We start from the raw sequence: 20,894 nt of genomic DNA, 5'->3' as shown, positions 1-20,894 counted from the left end.
ACAACCTTGTGCTCTGGCAATGCAGTTAGAATGTTTTTTAGGACCCTTTTGTGATCAGTCTCCACCAACTATCCTTTCTTTCTCTCCGTCTTTCTTTTTCGATTCTTTATTTCTGACTATCACTTGTTGTTTAAATTGAACTATGAAATATCTTTTCTCTTTTGTGGAGTAAATTAAGAAACAAAGAAATAGAACTGTGAAATTGGGGGACTACATGGGGAGACATGTGAGTCCACTTTGGTATGTATATAATACTATAGACATCTTCCTATGCCAACCAAAGAGTTTTTTCACACTGTTTGTAAATTTACTGCTATAATCATAATTGCCACAGTTAATACTTTAATCTGAGTGTATAGTGCAATTTAATTTTGACCCACACAAGGACAGCTTCGGTTTTTTGTTTCTCCCAACAAAAGCAGGCCTTTGTGCTTATTTGGTATTTCAAGACTCCATTGGGTTTTATTGATGCATTACTGTGTCAGCAACATTGACAGTTATTGCTTTACATGTTGCTGCGTATTTTTTAGTATTATATATTTTGAAAAAATCTTAATGTGCAAAGTGACAAGTAACTAGCTGCCACACAGGTATAAAAGTACATATTCCTCTGAAATATAATGTAATAGCATACAATTGAAATACTTCAGTTGAGTAGTGCTTTAAATTAGTACCAAAAAGGCTGACTGTACATATAATAATATAATACGCCTTGAAAGACACAGAGCAGGTGTAAGCACAGAGTCATACTAACCTAGGGAGTAGCTGCAGGCAGTTGCGGCACCGTGGGCCTCAGTTCCCCGGTCACATGATCAGTCAGCTGGTGCTCAGCACATCCGCCTAACCCGCTACTGTTTACAAATCAGCAGAGAGCCCGACACAGCAGAATGAGGAGTCCTGCGTGAACTGAACAGGTACCTGAACCACACTGAGAGCGCGTAACCGGTAACGGATTGACCTGCGCCATTAGTCACGCATCTGTCAACCGGTGTTTTCGCGCGTGTTACACTTGGTCTCGTGGTTTTTACAGCAGCTGTATGTGTGTGTGTGTGTGTGTCTGTGTGTGTCGGAAGTAACGACGGGCCCGTGCATCGGCTCGGTTGCAGCTTGCTAACAGCCAGGCTAACGTCACATTAGCTTACCTGCTTCCTGACATCTTAAGTCGTATTCAGTCAACACACACGCCCGCGGCTTGTCACTGCTAGTTTATGTAACTAATTTAGCCTTCATTTAGCATCGCTAGCCGACACAGGATACAAGCTAGCTTAGCTGCTGGTTGGCGTTTTGCCCTGCCTGCATCGATAATCCGTGTGCCTGTCACCATCCGTGGTGCATTACAGACGAACATGTGTTCATTTTATGTCACATTATGGAGACATTGTCAGCGCTGGCTATGAATTATAATGTGAAAACTGAAGGAAAAAAAATAGAGCTTCTGCAGTGGTTTGCTTGTGTAGTGTGCCTTTAACCCATTTCCTCGGGCTGGCCCACCCTGCCTGACAGATTTAGTGATGGGTTCAGGAGAGTGCAGAGGTTTGGTAACAGCCAGTACTGCCTGCCTGCACGGTTAAATGCGTTTTCACACACCTCTACACACTGCCAAGAACTGGTTCACTGTTTCGAAAAAAAAAAAAAGTGTGCTGGGAGAGTACAGTATAACTGTTTGTAGGCTGTATTGGATTAGAGACAGAAGTCCAGAGGCTGTGTTGTCGGCCCTACAGTCTACATTTGCTGCCATACACCAGCATTGAGAGTGGAGAGGAAACAGGTTGTAGTCGAAACTGGGTAAAAGTTGTATTTGCTGAACTTCAGAGTCTGTTACCACAAATCACAGTGCATTCCTGTGTATTAAAATGTTTCTTCCTTGTTCTTCTTGCACTGCAGTTCTCCCTTTAGTGCAGTGGTTTCCAACCTTTGTCAAAACAAAGCTACTTCCCACCCCTTGGTACAAGTTGCATAAGTCAGTGAGTTTCCAGCCACCAGAATGAACCCCCACACCCCCCACCCACTTTTATTTGAATACTAACTCCCAACCTGTACCCCAAGCTGGGAACCATGACTCTGTTCCTTGTATTCAGACAGATGTCCGTCACATTTCAAGTCCCGTCGTGTATTTGGTAATTTAATCAGCCAAGACCCAGCAAGTTTATGGTATTTTACCAAGGTTAAGGTCCCAAGCATGTTCTCAGCCTCTTGTGGAGCATGTGACTGTTAAGGCTCCTGGGCTCTCACTGTGTGCTGAAGTAGAGGCATGTGAGTTTGTTTAGCTGGGGTGTTTCACTTTGACTAAACTGCAGTCTGCCGCTCCGACTGTAGCTGCCAGTGACAGCTCCTCTCATCACTGCTTGTTGAATCCTTTTTGAATATTCATCCTCTAAAGAGCCAGTGTACTGTTTCTCTATCTGAATCTATTTTACATTATACTGTTGTGGCAGTGGTTAAGATGAAATAAAGACCAGTGGACTTGTTCAGCTGATGACTAATGTCATTAGTAAAGTCTGGACTTGTTTGAGAAAGGATGGAAAGCATTTTCTGAAGCTGAAAACAAATCTGCAGCCTGTTCATTTCAGAGGAGCTACAGTTATACTGCAGTCAGATGTCTCTAAGTGGAAATTCAGCAGGCACTTCAGCAAAACATTTAATAATCTAATCTGAGTTTCGTGTCAGAATAGTTTAGCCTTTGTGCCTTTAGGCCAGTGAGCATGGAGCAGGCTGAAGCTTTTCCTTGTGTTTTTTTTTTATTTTTTTATGGTACCTCAATTTGAATGTGCCAATAGTGTACCCAAAACCTGTTTCTGCACTTTGAAGAGTTGAAGTGAATTTTACTTTGTCAACTTGGCAGTCACACTGTGGTGAACCCCTCGCCCCTGTTGCCTTTTCAAGTGAAAAGCAGCTCTGACTGATTCTCACGACACTAAAGAATGTGATGCTGCCTGGCTTTGGCAAAAAATAAAGAAGAGGAGGATGGTTTTAGGCTCAAATCCAGTGATAATTGTGGTCCCATTGAAACTGAATGTGTGCTAGAGTCAAGGGAAGGTGAAGAATTATGTAGCACACATTAATAAGGATTATTTAAGGAAGAGGTTTGGAGTGGAGCTGTCTGACTTGACATTGTTATGCTTTCAGAGTCCTTTACACAATCCAAAATGTTGACATTGCTTCTTTAAAATCATGCCTGAGGCAACTTGACAAGAAAATGCCTGAGAGGTGTTAATGCATGTAACTAACTAATGTGATGGCTACAGTTTGGATTTGGTTTCATGGACTGGTTGTTATAAATCCCAGGAACAGATCCTCCACCTCAGAACAGATGGAACGCAGTGTTATTTGTCTGTTGATTTATTTATGCATTTCATTATGTATTGATTTGATTATTTCATGAAAGATTCGTGTTTTGAATTATTGAGGTGTCTCCAGGTGCTGTGGAGTAAATTATGCAGAAGCTAATTTGCCTTGATTATTATGTAGTAAAGTTAGGATGTCGTTTTCACATTCGACTCCGGGAAGAAGTAATGAAGGCAGCAGAAGGCTAAGAGAAGACTCGCTTCAGGCAAGATTGTGCTAACACGTCGAGGCCTCGAGTCTCCTGCCCGCATCATCTTTCACACATAAACAGTCACTCACAAAGCCTTACACACACGCGCACACACACAAGACATACCTCCTCAAAGCACAGTGAGTGATCTGTGAAGGCCTCTTTAGAAAGTTTAGAATGACTTTTTATTTTTGGAAAGAAGGGACAAAGAGCTGTAGTGTTTGCAGGCCTTTAGGGAAAAATGTGCCTTAAAATATCTCTTGACATTTTTTGGCAAGTCAAATTTTTTGACAGATAGTGATAATATGAATGAATATTCTGTGTGAGGTGACTGCTGTTATATTTGTGGTTGCTCCAGAGACTTTAAATCTTTCATGCCAATCTTTTAAAGTAAGAAAACAGGCTATTATTGGAGCTACCTATTCACAACATTCCTCTGTTTTTCCCAATAAGTTCTGGATTAGTTCTGATTATTTAAATGTATAATGTTGTTTTTGTGAGGGAAAGGGAGGAAAACCGCGCTGACTTACGGAGAGCATTAGTCTTTGAGGAGAACAGATGTTTCCTAAGAAAACAGGCACATACATTATGCATATAAAATAATTTCTATTTTGATGGCTTGTGTAGCTGATTTATTGAGCGGTGTTCCATTCATATGGTTAATAGGTTTAAGAGATGCCTTTGTTTTGTTATTTCCACAATTAATAAGCGAAAAAAGAGCCCATAATTCTCTGTGGAAGCATGGTATTCTGTAGGCCTGCGTATTAGGCTAACCATATTCATAAACATGGGAATAATCCCAAGCCGGATAAAGAATGGATGTAGACTTGGTTAACCTAGATTGTCTCACAGAGAAAGTGAAACTTTTCTCAGAACTGGGATTGTTGGCAGGGAGGAGTTGGCTCAGGTCTCACCTGATGAGGATTTGGATCCTGTCTTATTAGACTAGATTCTACGTTTTCATTTTTTGTTGTGTGTATTTTAAGCTTTGGTGTTTGTGGTTAGCACATCATTTGTCACCAATAATGAAGTCTCTCAGATTATTACGATATTGATTTTTACATGAAGCCTGCTTTGCCTGTACCTCAACTGGATAATTTGATTAGAAATTGTCACATATAACTCTAACATTTCATAGTATGTATGTATGCCTGGTGTAAATCTTAGGTCTAAAGTACAGTAATTATTTGTCTTACAATTAAATAAAATATCAAAAAACAGTAAAACATTCCCATGATAATTTCCCAGATACAAATGTGGTATCTTCATATGTCTATATTCATTTTGCAGTGATAGAAAACAGTAAATCAGTCAATAAAATTGGAGTAGCTTCAACAAGGCAATGTTTGGAATTTTAGTTTGAAAAATGACTGAAACGATTCATAATTAATCAGAAAAGTAGCAGATTCATCATTTGATAAAACTGATTAATTTCCTGACTGCTCCAGCTCTATGATCAATTAATGACTTCATCTAAAAAAGAGACAGACACCAGACATTTACTTTATAATGATAAAAAAACAGGCTTACGTTTGAATAGTTGCTTGATAAATTATGTAAAAAAAAAAAATCATGATTAATTGATTGGTTAATCAATTGGTCAGTTAGTTAACTATTTTGTAGTACATGAGCGCACAGGTTCTTAGCTGCTGTTAGTAAATGTTTGTGCTGATTATTAACAGTATTAAACACAGTTATGGCTTACTAACCACTCTGGACTGTGAGCTGATTGGTTGGTTGAACATGTGGTTATATGTCACTGGTTGTTGTAGCTGTTATCATTGTCTTTGTAAAGGTTTCAGGGCCTTTATTTAGAATCACTGTGAGTAAATGTAGCATTGTGCTCTATATATTTGTATTTTATGAGGAAAAACAGATTTCCTTGAAACTGTTATTAGTTCCTTAATAATTTCGGATACACAGTGCTGTTTATGTTTTATGTGAAGACAAGTCTGTCGACATCAGAATATTTCATTAATGCATTAATTTGCCTACTTAATGACCTTATTAGCATTACCTCTTATGTTTAATATATCACAGTGAGCATGGTGGAGCATCAGGCAGCTCAAGTGCTTCTTGTTGATTTAAACCATTCCTCACTGACTATAATCAGTGTCAGGGCTTTATTTTATGCTGTGAAGTTCTGTTATGTAAAAGGTGAATAAACTGCAGCCTTCTGTTTGATTGTCATTTTGTATAAAATCACAAGTCTAACCAACCACAACACGCTATGTTGTGTTTAAAAGCATCTAAGGTCACTGTAATCACTGGATGTTTGTGCATCACATTTGTTTTTCAACCCTGTACTCTAGTGTTTCTGCTGACTTTAATGACACAAAATAATTTTTTTATACACCTTAACAGCCTTGTTCTTTATTTCCTCTTGTGCTGAAGATGTTTACTTTCATTATTCGTCCTTCTTCTTGCAGAATCATCCTTTTCATCTGAGTCTTGGCTGTGGAGAATCACAAAGCTGTGACAGTAAGTGCTGAGATAACAGTTCAAGGGTGATTCATTGTTAGTTGGTAGCAGGGACACTTTTAGTGATTTCAGCAGCTAGTTTTTAACAGCACCTCTCCTTGGTGAGGTCAGAGGTTGGGGTCAGATAGAGAATAGCGCTCTTTGCTTGAGAAAACTTAAACAGAGATGAAACCTGTCAGCAAAGTCTCTGATCGAAGGCCACTCTCCTTATCAGTAGAGTCAGTTTAGTGGAAACCTATTGTATTTGCGTCTTTTGGGATGAGGCTTTAGGGAGTTCAAAAGTCATGTATAACATAACAGATGCCCAAAGTCTGACTTGTGGTTCTGCTAGTGTCTCGTACAAACCTGTTGTTATATTCTGGTTTCTCTCTTTTTTTTCCCCTGTTTTCCCTCCTCCTTGCCATCTCATTCTCCAGGTCCAGCTGGGTCGTGGTCATGCAGCATCCCAATTTTGAGACTCGTCACCCGCTCCAGACAGACGAGCAGCAGGAGACGGGGTTCGACCCGCTACACAATTTCAACAAGAACCGCAGCAGTATGTATTTCTTGAGTGTCAACTTTATCATTCAAACTGAGGCCAAAAAAGGCGTTTAGTTGCATGTTGTAGGGCTAAGACTCGTATCACATACTAGGGCTTCCTCTGTTACCTGGACCGTTCTTAACTGGGTCCTTGTTATGTTACATTTGAGAGAGCCAGGGGCTGTAATAGAGGCTCCCACCAGTAGACCAGTGTGAGAGACAGTCACGCTAAGTTGAGGTACTAGATATGAAGAGATAATAAAAAAGACATTTTAGAGCTGACTGTGAAGTGTGAGTCACAGACGTGGCAGGCGACGCCCCCGGGCTGAGGTATTTTTATGTTTACACATGAGAGAGAGAAAATGTTTGGGGTTGGCATGTTGTGGAACTGATGAATATTCATGCTGAGTGTCCCTGTGGAATGATCCACTGCCTGTAACTAATGTTGATAGACAGCTCTCTGACTTGAGTGCGTGTTCACCTGCAGGCCAAATTAGACTTATTACCACCAATAAAGACAAAGAGGAGTGCTCTCTGCCATCACTTTGCCTGCTTCTGGCCCTTTCCCGTTCCCTGCATTACGTGAAAAAGAAGCCCCCAAATGTAACTGATGGGTTATTAGGAGGCAGTAAAAAGGGCCAGCTCTTATTAAAGGAGTTGTCAGAGGTTATGCGTTTGTTTACGGCCCTGTGTTCACAACCTTTATGATGCCCAGTTTCACTCCCTAGTGCTGGTTGTTTACATCACCCCCTTGTGGTTGTGCCTGTGCCTGTTTTGAACAGGAGGATCTCTTGACAGCAGCAGTTACTCACAGTCTCAGTCAACCTTCCTCTCATACAGGTGAGTGTTTCCAGTATTTCCTTGTCTGAGTGTGTACCATAAACTCTTGGCCCGACTCGCCGCTCCAGCCTCCCAGTTTACTGCTGGATGACACATTAGATGGAATACTGTGCCCAATTTAGGTTGAGATGCTCATAAATCTCCTCGTCCTCTACCTCCCTACCCCCCCACACAGGAAAGAATGGGACGACTTGTTCCTCAACAGTAATTACCTGGCCAGGATCCGGCAGGCAGGCATCAACGGTCGACTGAGGAGCAGCCGCTTTCGGAGCGTGTGCTGGAAGGTAATTGCCAAATGGATCAAGCAGTGCTATCCAGTTTGATTAGAGGGGCTTTGCCAGTTTCCCTGCCTCAGAAAAGTCACCCATTCTGACAGCTCACAGACCTTTTTTTGGTGGAAAAAGTGGCCCAGAATTTAGTTTTGAAAGTGTCAATTTTCTGCATGACTTACGAGAGAGGGAAATTCTTGCTGAGGTAGCATGATGTAACCTGTGTACTGTGCGTCTGCAGTTGTACCTGGAGGTTCTTCCCGAAGACAAGGGGCAGTGGATCAACAAGACCAAGGAGCTCCGAGCTCAGTATGAGAAGATCAAAGAGACGGTGAGAGCGCCTCCCTGTGGCCATTTTTCCTGGCATGATGAGAAAATGGCCAAAGTTGCAGTAGCTTTTTGTGTTTCTTCAGCAATTTATGGCACAACACTGACACTATGGTGTAAATAATTTTCTAAATGATATCTCCAGATATGGTGGCCAAAATAAATATATAATTGTGTCCTATTATCAATTTTATAACTTATTTATGATGGACTAAGTCTCTACACACCGCCACAGCTTAAAACAAAATAGAATTTATATGCTGGTACTCAAAAAGAAACCCAGGTCACAGTATGGTCTTACATTTTCAGGCAGTGCAGTCCTTGACAAATGCAACATGATCACTGACCTCTGCTGTAATTAACAGCAATGCATTCTGTTTTTTGTCACAGCACATCACTAACCCTCGCAAGGCTGCAGGCCAGCAGGACCTGGTAGTCAACAACCCGCTATCTCAGGATGAGGGGGTAAGTGTGTGTCTGTGTGTGTTTGTGCTGCTATTCTATCTTTCCCTATCTGTCCATCAGTTGTAAAATGCAACCCTAACATGTTCCCTCCAGACTGTGTCATGACAATAATTATAAAACAGTTTCAGTGACTCATTAACTGATTTTTTGAACTAATTATAAAGCCACTGAATTTATGTGGGAAGTTTGAAGTTTTTTTTATGTGTGTTTCATCTCACAATTAATTTTCATACTCTTTTACCACATACAGTTTCTGGTTGAGTGATGCTGTGCTCTCAGAACCCACACTGATGGCAACAGAGAGACAATGAGACATAACAGTAACACAATGTAACACAGATGTTAACAGGGTGTTTACTAGAAGAGCTATGCAATTTGATATTAACGATGAACTATTAACTATCAATTGGTGCACTTAGAATCAGTTAGTTCCAGGTAATTGTTTTGTTTTTTAGTCAGTGCACAGCAGATATATGCAGAATAAACTATCCCATAACTAATGAATATTTACTTGGATTTAAATGGAATTCTTCTATTAAGGCTACCGCAGTGGTAGTGGTAATAAAGCAGAAATGCCAAAACAATAATCTTAAACAAAAGGAATTCTCGCAAGGAAATATTCTACTTATGAACTCGACACAGTTACCAAGACTCAAACATTTAGAACTTTGTGGCGAAACAGTCGCTTTCTATTCTTGACTATGTTTATTTTTTTTCCTCCTCTATTCAGAGTCTGTGGAACAAGTTCTTCCAGGACAAAGAGCTGAAGGGGATGGTCAAACAGGATGTGTTGAGAACGTCAGTACCACTATCTTTCTGTTTCTTTATTTGCTCTCTGCTGTCAGCATGAAGTAAACCCCTTGCTGTTTTTTTTTTACTGTTTCCATAAGGTTCCCTGAGATCCGTTACTTCCAGGATGAGGATGTGAGGACCAAGCTGACGGACATTCTCTTCTGTTATGCCAGAGAAAATGAACAGTTACTGTATAAACAGGTACGAACAGATATACAATACTTTTACTGAGTTTAAAGTTTACACATTGTTGTTTTTTTAGAAAATGGATCCTCTCTTAATGGCTCTGGGTGTAGACAGTCTATGCGTGTGTCTGTGTCTATGTGTCTGTGTGTGTGGGCTTCTCAGTGTCCAGTGAGCTCAGACAAAAGAACAAAATGCCTTTGTAACCTAATCATTATCAGTGTCTGTAACAGGTGCCAGCGAATGAATAGACAGCTAGTACAGCATCTTTTTTGCAAACTGGAAGTGACATATGGCCGGGCAGTGGCTAACAATATCTAAATTAAACCTGTCGTCACAGATTAGAAACCTCGTGCATCACTATTAAAGAAGGACTGACGACAAATGAACCGTATTTTCTCTCTCTCTCTCTCTCTCCCTCTGCCCTCTTATGTCTCAACGCTCCCTCTACCTCGGTCCCTTCCTGTCTGTCTGCAGGGGATGCATGAGTTGCTGGCTCCCATAGTGTTCGTGCTGCACTGTGACCATCAAGCCTTCCAGCATGCAAGCGAGACAGCAAGCCCCAGGTCAGTTCCTCAGAGCTGTGAAACTGAAACTTCCACCATTTCGTTGCCTTGAACGCCCTCAGACCCGCCTTGGCTTCACTAGCTTTCGCTCTAATCAGAAGCCAGAATAGCTCTGCATTAATGGGGTCTCTCTTTTCTCCACAGTGAGGAGATGAAGTGTCTGTTGAACCCAGTGTACCTTGAGCATGATGCTTAGTGAGTACTGTTTTAATAATGGACAAACAGTTGATAAGAATAATGTGCCAAGATTGAGAAATTCCATTACTTTTTTAATAACTGGAAGTGGTTTACATGTCTGTTTCCACCTCACAATATATCCCTTTTTGTTTTCTGATTATTTTCTGTCTCCTCCACACACGCACACTTATACACCTCTGTCTGTAGTGCCATGTTCTCACAGCTAATGGAGACAGCAGAGCCATGGTTCTCCAGCTTTGAGAGGGAAGTGAGGAAGGTCAGTTTGATCTGAAGAACTGCTTTTGACATTGTAATTGCAATAATTGTTTATGCATTGCAGCACAATATCAGCTGATTGCGCTTTCATAAAGACATGGCATTATATTCGATATGCCAAAGTAAGGCTATTAATACTTTTAAATTGCAATCCTTCAGATTTGACTTGTGGTTGATTTGATGACACCTGAGGTTACCATAGTAACGGCAAGTGGGGTTTAATACTATAGCAAACAGTGGCGACACCTTCTTGATCTGTGACTGCAACATTTAAAAGCTGAGAAGCTGTCGAAAAATGCTGAAAATGATCGTTATCTTGTTCTGTAGATGCACTGTTCATGAGCAAAACAGTCGTCAGTCCTAACTTTTGTGACAAATACATTTTGTTTCCTGTGACTGCCTCAGAATAAAAACCACCTCATGTTTCTAATTAGATGCCTTTAATTTGAACTAACAGCAGTAATAAATGTTGGGTTTGCATTAGCAGCAAACAGTAAACAGTGAGGTTATTATTAATTAGATAAAACTGATTCCCACGTGTGCAGGTATTCAGTTTGGATCCTGCAGGGGAATGGCAGAGTCCGCCATTGATAATAACTTTTACATAGAGAGATAAATATTGAATGTAAATACACCTAAATGCTTCTGCTGAAAAAAATATGACTGTAAATAGCATCAAAAAAGGATTTGATTTCATGAAAATCTTAATGATTATAACTTAAAGGGATGTTCCAATATCTATACAGCAAAAACATGCATAAAGTAAACTTTAGTTTAAACCCAGACAACTGATGCCCTCCATAACGGAAACTGTATTTGTCACCGTTGCTCCTTTTCATGTGATAAATTTTAATCAAATGGCAACAGATGCTGCAAATTCTCATTTATACAATGATATGTTAATTACGCAATGATCTGCTCCTCAAGGGTAAGGAAGAGATGCTGACCAGCATCCCGTTCGCTCGGCCCCAAGACTCAGGACCATCTGTTGCCATAGTGACCAAAGTCAACCGCATCCAGGACCAGCTGGTGAAGAAGCATGACGTGGAACTGCACATGCACCTCAACCGGCTGGAGATCGCCCCACAAATTTACGGCATGTCAGTGTTTATGCCTTCAGTCTAGCATGCCAGATCCTTTGCTTGACCCTCAGCTGCACACAGATAGAGTTACCCTGTCTGTCCTTATGTCCTTCAGTCGGTGGGTACGCCTGCTGTTTGGTCGTGAGTTTCCACTCCAGGACCTGCTAGTGGTTTGGGACGCCCTGTTTGCTGACAGCATCACTCTGGACCTGGTGGACTACGTCTTCGTGGCCATGCTGCTCTACATCAGAGATGCTCGTATGCTCCATTTATTACTGATATAATCCAATGACGCCATGTGTTGTCTTGTAGCATCTAATTTCATAAGAAACACTTAAGTGGAAGAATGTAATTTCCTCCACCTCGTTTAATCAGATGGAGTCATATTGCTTTAAATAGAATGCAGTAGATCTTTGCTGCCATACATATGGGCAGGATGGGTTTCATTTCTTGTGGGCAAACAACATCCCTGCTCAAGTGTCTTTTTAATAAGACACCGAATTCCTGCTGCTTTGGAACAAATGCCAAGGAAACAAATGCACATTAATACAGCATTTCTTAAGATTTTCAATCTGCCCTTTCAACTTCATGTCTAAGCATACTTTTGACAATAAAACTTAAATACAAGTTCCAAGATGCCAGGATTGAACACAAAAGGCTGATGTTGTTGATCAGCAGAGTTGAAGTGCTGTTATAACCCAGTGTCCTTGGAACAAAGAGAAGGCTGTTCATCAGAGAGGAGCTTTTCTGAAGGATGCATGTAAAAGAGATGCAAGGACTGATAGGAGTACTTAAAGAGAGAATTTTTGACACAGCTGATTTGTGCAGGCATATGCAATCACATTTTAGGAAGTCAGAGTGCATTGTCTAATACTGTAGATGAGTTAAATATGGAGCGTGTTGTTTTAGTGAGAGGACCATCCTCACATGGGAAAAGTTTAATCTTAAAGTGTCCATTTAGCACGTTTATGCTCTCATCTATGCTCTCAGATTTAATCTTTTAAACTTTTAACTTTAAAATCTGGCAGTGCAAATATAACATGCTTTGATTAAAGGGTTTCTGTGGTAAGGATGTTATTAAGTTGTCAGAATCACTAATGCTGCATTTGTTCATGTTTTTGTTTCAGTCATTGCTAGTAACTTCCAGACCTGCCTGGGTCTCCTAATGCACTACCCTCCAATAGGAGACATCAACGCTCTGCTCCAAAAGGCTCTGTTCCTTCGAGATCCCAAAGTAAGTAACCACACCAGCACAATTAATTTAAAAATTTGTATACATATTTGTTTGCACAAGTAACAGCGGTATGGTTATGTGATGTTGTTTGTTTTACACTTCAGTTTCCCCTGAAAGTCCCGGAATGGTATAATAAGCACTTTCATTATGCCTGAGTGGTCACAAGTTAAAATGGAGAAGAGAAAGGGAGAAATGTTACACAGAATGAGCTGGAGCTTGACTTTGGACTCACTATGCCAACTTGTGCTTCTTCTATTCAGTAATTACAGCGGACGAGACACTGCACTAACACAATGATTTCCCTTGTTGTAGATAAGATTTGCAGAAGTGAAACACTTACCACAATGCAAACCAGTTGGCTGAAATCCTCGACTACAGTCATGTAGCATAGATCAAAAAGTCTTGTAGCATTATTGACCTGTGAAAATGTTCTTAGGTGTAAAAGAGCAAAGTTAAAATTGGCAGCAAGTGTTTCAGTTCCTCACACTTCAGTGGTTACATGTTAATGATTTCAATGCATTTACAGTAAATACATGAGGCACAGGTGCAATCAATGAACCAGTCATTGTTGTTAATAACAGGAATCATGGTTAATAAGAGGAAGTTTCACAGACATATACATATTAACATTTACGTGTAGTAATGAAGCCTCTGTAGACACCATGTAATATATGAATAAAGGTAGTTCGGACCTGAAACACTGAAATAATATTGGAGATCATGGTTGGTCACAGATTTCTAGCACTGGTTTACCAAAGATGCAATCATTAAACGTACACTGACAGAAAACAACAAATAAAAAATTCTGCAAGATACTTTGAGAAATTACATCACAGCTCTGCACAGATAATATTGGGAAAGTAGGAGGTGTTGTTCATTTAGAAACAGTGGTTGTTTAATCAGATCACAAGAACTTAATCCATGTACTCTCTTGTTGAAAAGGTTGTGTCTTGTAAGACAGTGTATATTATCAGTGGCACAGTTTAAATTTTTAGAAATGTCTCTCCACAGAGGACTCAGCCACCCTCCAATTGTTTATACTCCTACTTAATAATGTGGTCTCTGAGTTGGCAGCCAACACAAGAATAGAAATTTGTCTTTGGCTCACTAGTAAGTAAGTAAAATGTCCTAATTTTGGCAAATTATAATAATAGATACAGTTTAATGGATACAGTTAGAACAATATTTTTAAGAATGCTGCTCAGTCAGTTTTAAACTGATTCGAGATTTGCATACTTTAGAGTTCAATTAAGCCAGCACAAGGATCATTTCTTGCCACAAACCACATTAACAGTTTTGTGACTTCACTTGCAAAATCCTCTTGTCTTTTAATGATGTGTTTTGCCATTTTGTTCTCTGTGAAGACGGGTGCATTGGCCAAATGTTGGAGAGGAAAACCTCTGTCCTGACTCTGAGCATGAAAATATTTAAGTTCCTAAAAATGTTATTGCCTCATTGTAGTGGCAGCTTCCTTTTGCACTTGCAATTTGTAATGTGAGATTGTTGCGACTGCAAGAAAGCGAGCGTGAAAACACAACTAGGTGCTGCTACCATGAAAATATACCATATTGGTAAATACAAAACCCTAGTTTTATTTGTGAAATGTAAAATATGCTCAGGATGTAGCAGTCTGAATGAGGATTGTCATTTTTTGCCTTTGCCTTGAAGCCCTCAGGATGTATTTCCTGTCGCACACTTGTTTCACTCTTACTCACTCTTGCAATCACGCACAGTCAGAGGCCTTATCCTCTGTCACTCTCTTACTTCCTCTCTCTCTCTCACACACACACAGGATTCACATTCTTCCCCTTATCTTTATATGAAATCCAGTCGAAAATGTGTGTGTGTGTGTGTGTGTGTAATCCCACATTACCAGTTCTTTGACCTTAGCTAACACCTCACTGTCCCGGTACAAACCATCTTCTGTTCCTCGTCCAAATCCACTGACCCATAAACCCAAACACAACAACACGCCACACTCCTGTCCACTACTTTGCTGGGATGAAACTCCAAGGTGCTGATCCAACATGACAGTGTTTCCCCCAGGTGAACGACCATGTCACACCACGTCCGCATCATAGTTATACCTGGAGGGGGGGGGAGTCATCATCCCTAAAAACAGGATGGGGAGTGGGGCGGGAAAGAGGCTTTTTGCTCATGAGTACTGACTCAGAGACATTATGCACACGTGTTTGCACGTTTACGTAGTCACGCATAAACACAGATTTTAGGTTGACCTGTTTACTCTCTTATGTTACTTATTTATACCACATAGCGGGGACATTTTTTTCTGACTTGTAAATGTGCTAACATAAAAAAATGATTTATTCCGTTACATTACATTGTAGAATAATCCACGACCCGTCAACTACCAGTTTCAGCAAAACCTGGATTACTACAAAACGAGAGGAGCCGACCTCATGAACAAGACACGGTAAAATACACACACAGCTCACTAACACACACCAACACTATGAATCAAAAGTCAGTGTCTGCTTCTGTATTGTCGAGTTTTATCTTATTTTAAAAGAATTTGGGTGCAGTTTCAAGTTGGGGTTATCTTACAGCAGTTTTAACAGTCATCAGTTTTTACATTGGGGGGAAAAAAAAGAACTAAATGTTCTTTTAAAGCCACTCCTGCAGCATAGTCAGCTTCTCCACTATCCACCCATATGTTCCAAAGTGATATCTTTTTGGCAAAATATAACTTCTGCTTCCTTCCTCATGCAGTGTTGGATTTGCACTAACTAGCCTTCAGCTTGTTTGCCAGTCTGAATTCCTTTTGTAGTTTCCCAGGCTTGTCACTCCAACAGCTGATTAGTCAATACATTACTGTACTTAAGGCAGATAGTCTTTGTCAGCCATTTCTGCATGAAAACTGACTTATAGAGACTTGAAACTCGCTTTAGATGAGCATTAATAATAAAAGATATCCAAGTTATGTCAACATTGCAGAGCACGAACCACAAGCTTTATAAAGAAAAGAAATAATCCATTTTACTTTATCTTCTCTGTGGTGTCCATGTTTGTTTGTGGATTTTCTGACAGCAGAATCCTATAAGTTAGGACAGCCAACTCTGAAATCTTGCTTGTTAATGATCCTGCTAGTAATTTTGTCACTACACGTTACCCAGAAATAAAGGATTTGAATTGTTACCTGTGATGGACAATTTGATGCAAGTTTCACACCTTTGGAAAAAGGTCGGCATTAAAGATTCACTATTTGAGGGTAAAACCACTACTATTATTCTCTCTGTAGGCCTTTGTATTTCTCATCCATCCCAACTGTGTTTTTTTTTTTCCCAGTTCCAGTTCCAGTACAAAAACAGCCCCCCTCAACATCAACAAGGTCTCCAGTAGCCTGCTGAGCTTCGGCAGGAAGCTCATCGCTCCAGCCATTTCGGGCGGGTCCAGCGGCATCTCACCAATAAACAGCGAGGTACACTCCTCCTCCTCCTCCTCCTCTTCCACTTCCCCGGCTTCAGCCCCCACGCCCGCCCTGCCTCACCCGCTGGCTGAGCCTCCATCAGGACACGCCCCGGCGCAGACCCAGAGCCACACCCAGAATCAGCACTATCGCCTGCTCAAGTCCGAGAGCATGCCTGTCCACCTCAGCAAAGGTGAGTGACGGGACATGCACGCAAAGGAAATCTTTGTTTGTTTCAGGGTGGCTTCCTATTCCTCTGCAACTCTTTTTTTTTTTTTTTTTTTTTGGCAGTTGTGTAGCAGGTGAATTTGCTGCATGTTCACATTAACACCAGTGCAGATTGTCAGAATATCTGGTTAAAAAAAGACATTGGTTTGTATGGTTGTGGCAGCATCAGCTTTGACTCTCCTATCTGTTAGATGTAGTTTCAGGTGGAGTGTCTCAGGTCTCTCTCCCAGCCCAGACTCACACTGACACACAAGGTAACCGCTGCCATGGCAACCGCTTGTGTGATTTACCCCCTCCGCTCCCACCGCCATTCATCTGTGTTTTGCTGCCGCAGCATGTCTGCACGTATTACAGTAGATGGACACTGAATGTAATAGTGAAGTGTGACCAGTAGAGGGAGATCATAGCTTGCCTCAGCAGCGGAAATTAAACCGATTGCATGGACATCATGAATGTGTTGTGATGTCTGCTGTCAGCATTGCTTTGAGCGTGTGCCCAAGAGCTTGTATGTGCTTTGTTTTGATATCACAGTGGCTGTAAAGATTGCTGTTGTTGTCTGTCATGTGTTTGCAGGTTTGCATGTGTCCTTTGCATTTACAAAGAATTTCACAGCCAGTCTTCTTGTGCTTCTTCTATGGAGTCTAGAATAATTACAGACTTACAGTTTTTAATTATAATGAATGAATATGTTAATACATGGAAAATTGGTTACATTTAGCATTTAAATGATGGATTAATGAGCAGCATTCACAAAGCAGCAGTGGGGGCTCTGGTTGGTCTGAGGGCAACACATGACTCCTGCCAACAACAACAACAGCTGGCCAATCAGAGCTCCCGCTGCTACTCTGTGGGTTGAACTGTATTTAATTATTAGGTGGCAGGCTGCCTACACATCTTTATATTAGTTAAATGGAAACTGTAGAAGTTAAAGCAGAAAACAAAAGCATTGTGAAAGGGAATAGGCAGAATGGAAAAACAAAAAATAAATGTGTTCTTCCATTTTAAAATTAATTCATCATTTAAAGACAGAATAAGGACACAGAATTATTAATTGGCAAATTTAATTATCTTTATTTATTTTTACTTTGAGTGCATTAATGCATCATCTAAATGCAAATTTAATTAAACTTGCTTTTTTATATTTAACAATTTCTTGATTTTAATTAAGCACTGAAAAAGTCTATATATTATTCAAATGAAATCACTCCAGGCTCCGTGTACCCCTCTGCTTCTAATTTAGATATTAGATATTAAAAGAATTCTATCATAATATCTTCAGATATATAGACGTTTATACCATCGTGCCTCCTCTTTTAACCTTTGTAATGCATTATGTGACAAAAATTAATATCCACTTACTAACTTTTTCCAAGTTTTCAACCACATCTTAAGGTTTCATCAGGGAAGGGCTGAACCTTGAACTGAAATGATTTTGTCAGACATACTGATCGGAAAGCCAAGCAAGTAAGTCACTGCACATTGCGTTAACAGAGTAACCCCCCCCCCCGTCCCTCTCTCAGGCCAAAGCTCCAGGATGGTCAGCTCCTCCCCCAGCATAGAGAGCCTCTCTGGTGGGCGGGGTCCATCTACCGCCTCCCCACCCCTACCCCCGTCCAGAGGCAGTGACATCAGCACTTCCTCTCCGCCCCTCTCTGCTACCAAGAAAGAGTCCTTCTTCAACATCACTCGCTCTCGCTCCCACAGCAAGACCATGGGCAAGAAGGAGACGGTGAGCTGTCCGACCTGCCTCCTGCTCCAGTAACCCGCATCTTTGTGTCTTTCTTACTTTCTGTCTGTCAAATTGTCTCATCCTCTCTCAGCTTCAACCCTAATCTCTGGTCTGTGGGTTTCTTGTCCTTCTTTTTGCCCTTTGTTACTGAGATCCTTTTTGTTTCTCTCCACTTTATTGTCTACTTCAAATCTATTTTGTGTGCGTGTGTGTGTTTGTGTTGTCAACAGGAGGAGGACCTGGAAGCCCAGGTATCTTTCCTACAGGGCCAGATCAATGACCTCGAGGCCATGAGCAAATACTGTGCCAAGATGATGAACACACACATCTGTGAGTTCAGCTGTAGACGGTCAAACCTCCATGATTATTTTCAGCATCTAAAACAGAAGCCAATTCAAAATATTTGAATCCTTTACATGCACTTGGTAATATAGTGCGTATCGCATATCGTTGTCTGGAAAAGGTCAGTTGAGGCAAATGCATAATTGTTTAGCTGATTGCATAGCTCATGTGCTATACGTGCACAGGTAAAATCCAGGAAGTGATTCTCCAAGAACACCTGGAAAAAGAGGATGAAGTCCTGGTGTCACTGGCTGGACTCAAACAGGTGAGCCTCATCTATATGCATTAATTTTTACAGTGTGCTTTTGTAATCATGAACATCTTTTTACAGTCCTTGGTTGCTTTTTGATCCTGCCAGATCAAAGACATCCTGAAGGGGGCGCTGCGCTTCAACCAAAGCCAGCTGGAGGCTGAGGAGAATGAGGAGATCACCATCGCCGACGACCATTACACCTCCATGGCGGCCGCTGAGACCGCTCTGAGTGCCAACAGTCACCACGACGGCCACCAACAGCAAGGAAACAGCAGGCAGGGCCGGGACTCCGACCTGGATGGGAGCGTGAGCACAGACGAGAAAGAAGAGGAGGAGCAGGCGATGACCCCAGCTGAGCAACAGGTTAATAGTCGATCAGTCCTCTTCTAGACTACCAAAGTAAGAGCCCTGCACTCATTTGAGCTGGATTGGTGTTAACTACACTTCAGGCCAGAGTAGTTTTCTGTTGTTTTGTTGTCTGACCTTTTGATTCAGTATTCAGTACCTCTAAATCCTACCATTTTCATGCCAACAAATTGTATCCTGTGTTCAAAGAATGACCATTGTTTGTACCAGAATACAATTTTTTTGGAGGATTAGACCATGTGACACTAAATCTGTCCCATTAGAGATGGATCAAACCCAGAATGGTGCTTCATAATACAGCAGCTGATTAATGAAAATACTTGATATGAAAAATAGTTACATGTTCCCTGGAGTTTCAGTTTTGTCACATTTGAATAGCTTTAGGGCCAAACAAGCAGCAGACAGTGTGCCCCTCTCCATGCACTCAGCTTTTACTCATGTCAATCTCGTGAGCAGGTGGCGTCTTCCCTCGGCTCAGAGGGTAAAAACTGGGATGACTACATCCTTGTGTCCCAGGATGGAGACCTGCAGGCCACTGAGGGGAGGAGGAGGAGGAGGAGGAGGAAGGGCTGCAGCTGAGCGCACCCCTCCAATCCGGCGAGGGCGTGGCCTGGTGCGAATGGAGCCCGAGGGCGCAGCTGGGACCTTCCACGACCCGCTGATGGCCGGCACCACCTCGGGATCCTCCAGCCCGGACGAGGGCTCCACCCACAGCAAGGACTCTGACTTCACCATCGTCAACCCGAACGACCTGTGAACGAGCGAATCACCCCTCCCCTCCTCCTCCACCTCCTCCTCCTCCTCCTCCTCCTCCTCTTATACCTGTATCATATCCCGTTCTGAGGGTGTGATAAAAGAAAACTGACTTGGGGTCAGAGGGGGGAATCTGCAGTTTTTGGTGGAGCACCGCTGGAGCTGCTGTCAACTAGAAAATTGCACATGTGAACTGTGACACTTTGAGTCACAAATACCTTATACTCTGTCTCTTTAACTGTCATCTGTGCCACTTCAGTCCTGTCTGAGCTGATGCTGTATTCTATCTCATCTGCCTAATGCCTGTCTCCTCATTATGTTGTGTCCTGTCACTCATTTAATTGTAATGCTCTGCTCTCAGGACAGAGGGCGCCATCGAACTTCTTACCTTATCACTACATGATTACTCTGAAAAGTTGGACCTCAAACTGCTAAGTACTTTCAGGGAACGACTCTCTCGCCCTGAGCCTGCTGTACTGATTGAGAGTGTCATACTCTGTTTCTTCTGAATGTGGCGATCTGGCCATACATCTGCCTGTGTTACATTTGTCTGTTTGTGTCCTTACAGAGGAAGCTCTCTGATACTCAAAAGGAAAGGATAACTTTCTCCTGTCAGTTGTTGAGGGCAGCTTTCCCCCCTCCTAAACCAGTGCCTCTGACCATTAATCTTCTCTCAACCAAACAAAACCTGACTCTGTGATCTTATTCGTTTTGTTAGTTTTTTTTTTTTTTTTAAAGACAATATTTTTAACCTTTAGACCTTTTAGTTTCCTGGATAAAAATGATTAAATTATATAGTAAGTCTGTTTTTTTTTCCTTTTTGTTTTTAAATTTGATTCCAATGTGGACATTTTAACGCAGTAATCAACACTTCTCATTTCTCACATTAAAACTGAGTTGTTCTTGTGTGTTGTGGAAACCATGTAAAGCAGCACACACAAAGAATGTCCCTCTAGCTGCCCATTCAGCATAATTAACTCTAGACCAATAAAACTACATCGCTCTTGCTACACAATGAAGTTAACGTGTTTGTGTGGGTAATGCCTTGCT

General features: G+C 41.4%; 1 protein-coding gene across 1 annotated transcript; it reads left to right on the top strand.

The window, feature by feature from the left end:
• Positions 1-820: 820 nt before the first annotated feature.
• tbc1d5 (TBC1 domain family, member 5) lies at positions 821-20,863 on the top strand. Its single transcript, XM_018666700.2, is given in 24 exon segments — positions 821-914; positions 5,965-6,016; positions 6,433-6,551; positions 7,318-7,375; positions 7,551-7,659; positions 7,886-7,975; positions 8,362-8,436; positions 9,167-9,234; positions 9,327-9,429; positions 9,889-9,977; positions 10,122-10,172; positions 10,362-10,431; positions 11,358-11,530; positions 11,628-11,770; positions 12,640-12,746; positions 15,095-15,180; positions 16,053-16,366; positions 16,593-16,655; positions 17,922-18,130; positions 18,361-18,460; positions 18,658-18,737; positions 18,831-19,088; positions 19,548-19,636; positions 19,638-20,863. Coding segments are annotated over 22 exon segments (2,646 nt in total). The 5' UTR covers positions 821-914; positions 5,965-6,016; positions 6,433-6,451; the 3' UTR covers positions 19,849-20,863.
• Positions 20,864-20,894: the final 31 nt, after the last annotated feature.

This window comes from Lates calcarifer, linkage group LG3, assembly GCF_001640805.2.
Source record: "Lates calcarifer isolate ASB-BC8 linkage group LG3, TLL_Latcal_v3, whole genome shotgun sequence".
In the NCBI taxonomy this organism is placed as follows: Eukaryota; Metazoa; Chordata; class Actinopteri; family Centropomidae; genus Lates; species Lates calcarifer.
This window is presented reverse-complemented; position numbering and strand designations above follow the sequence as displayed.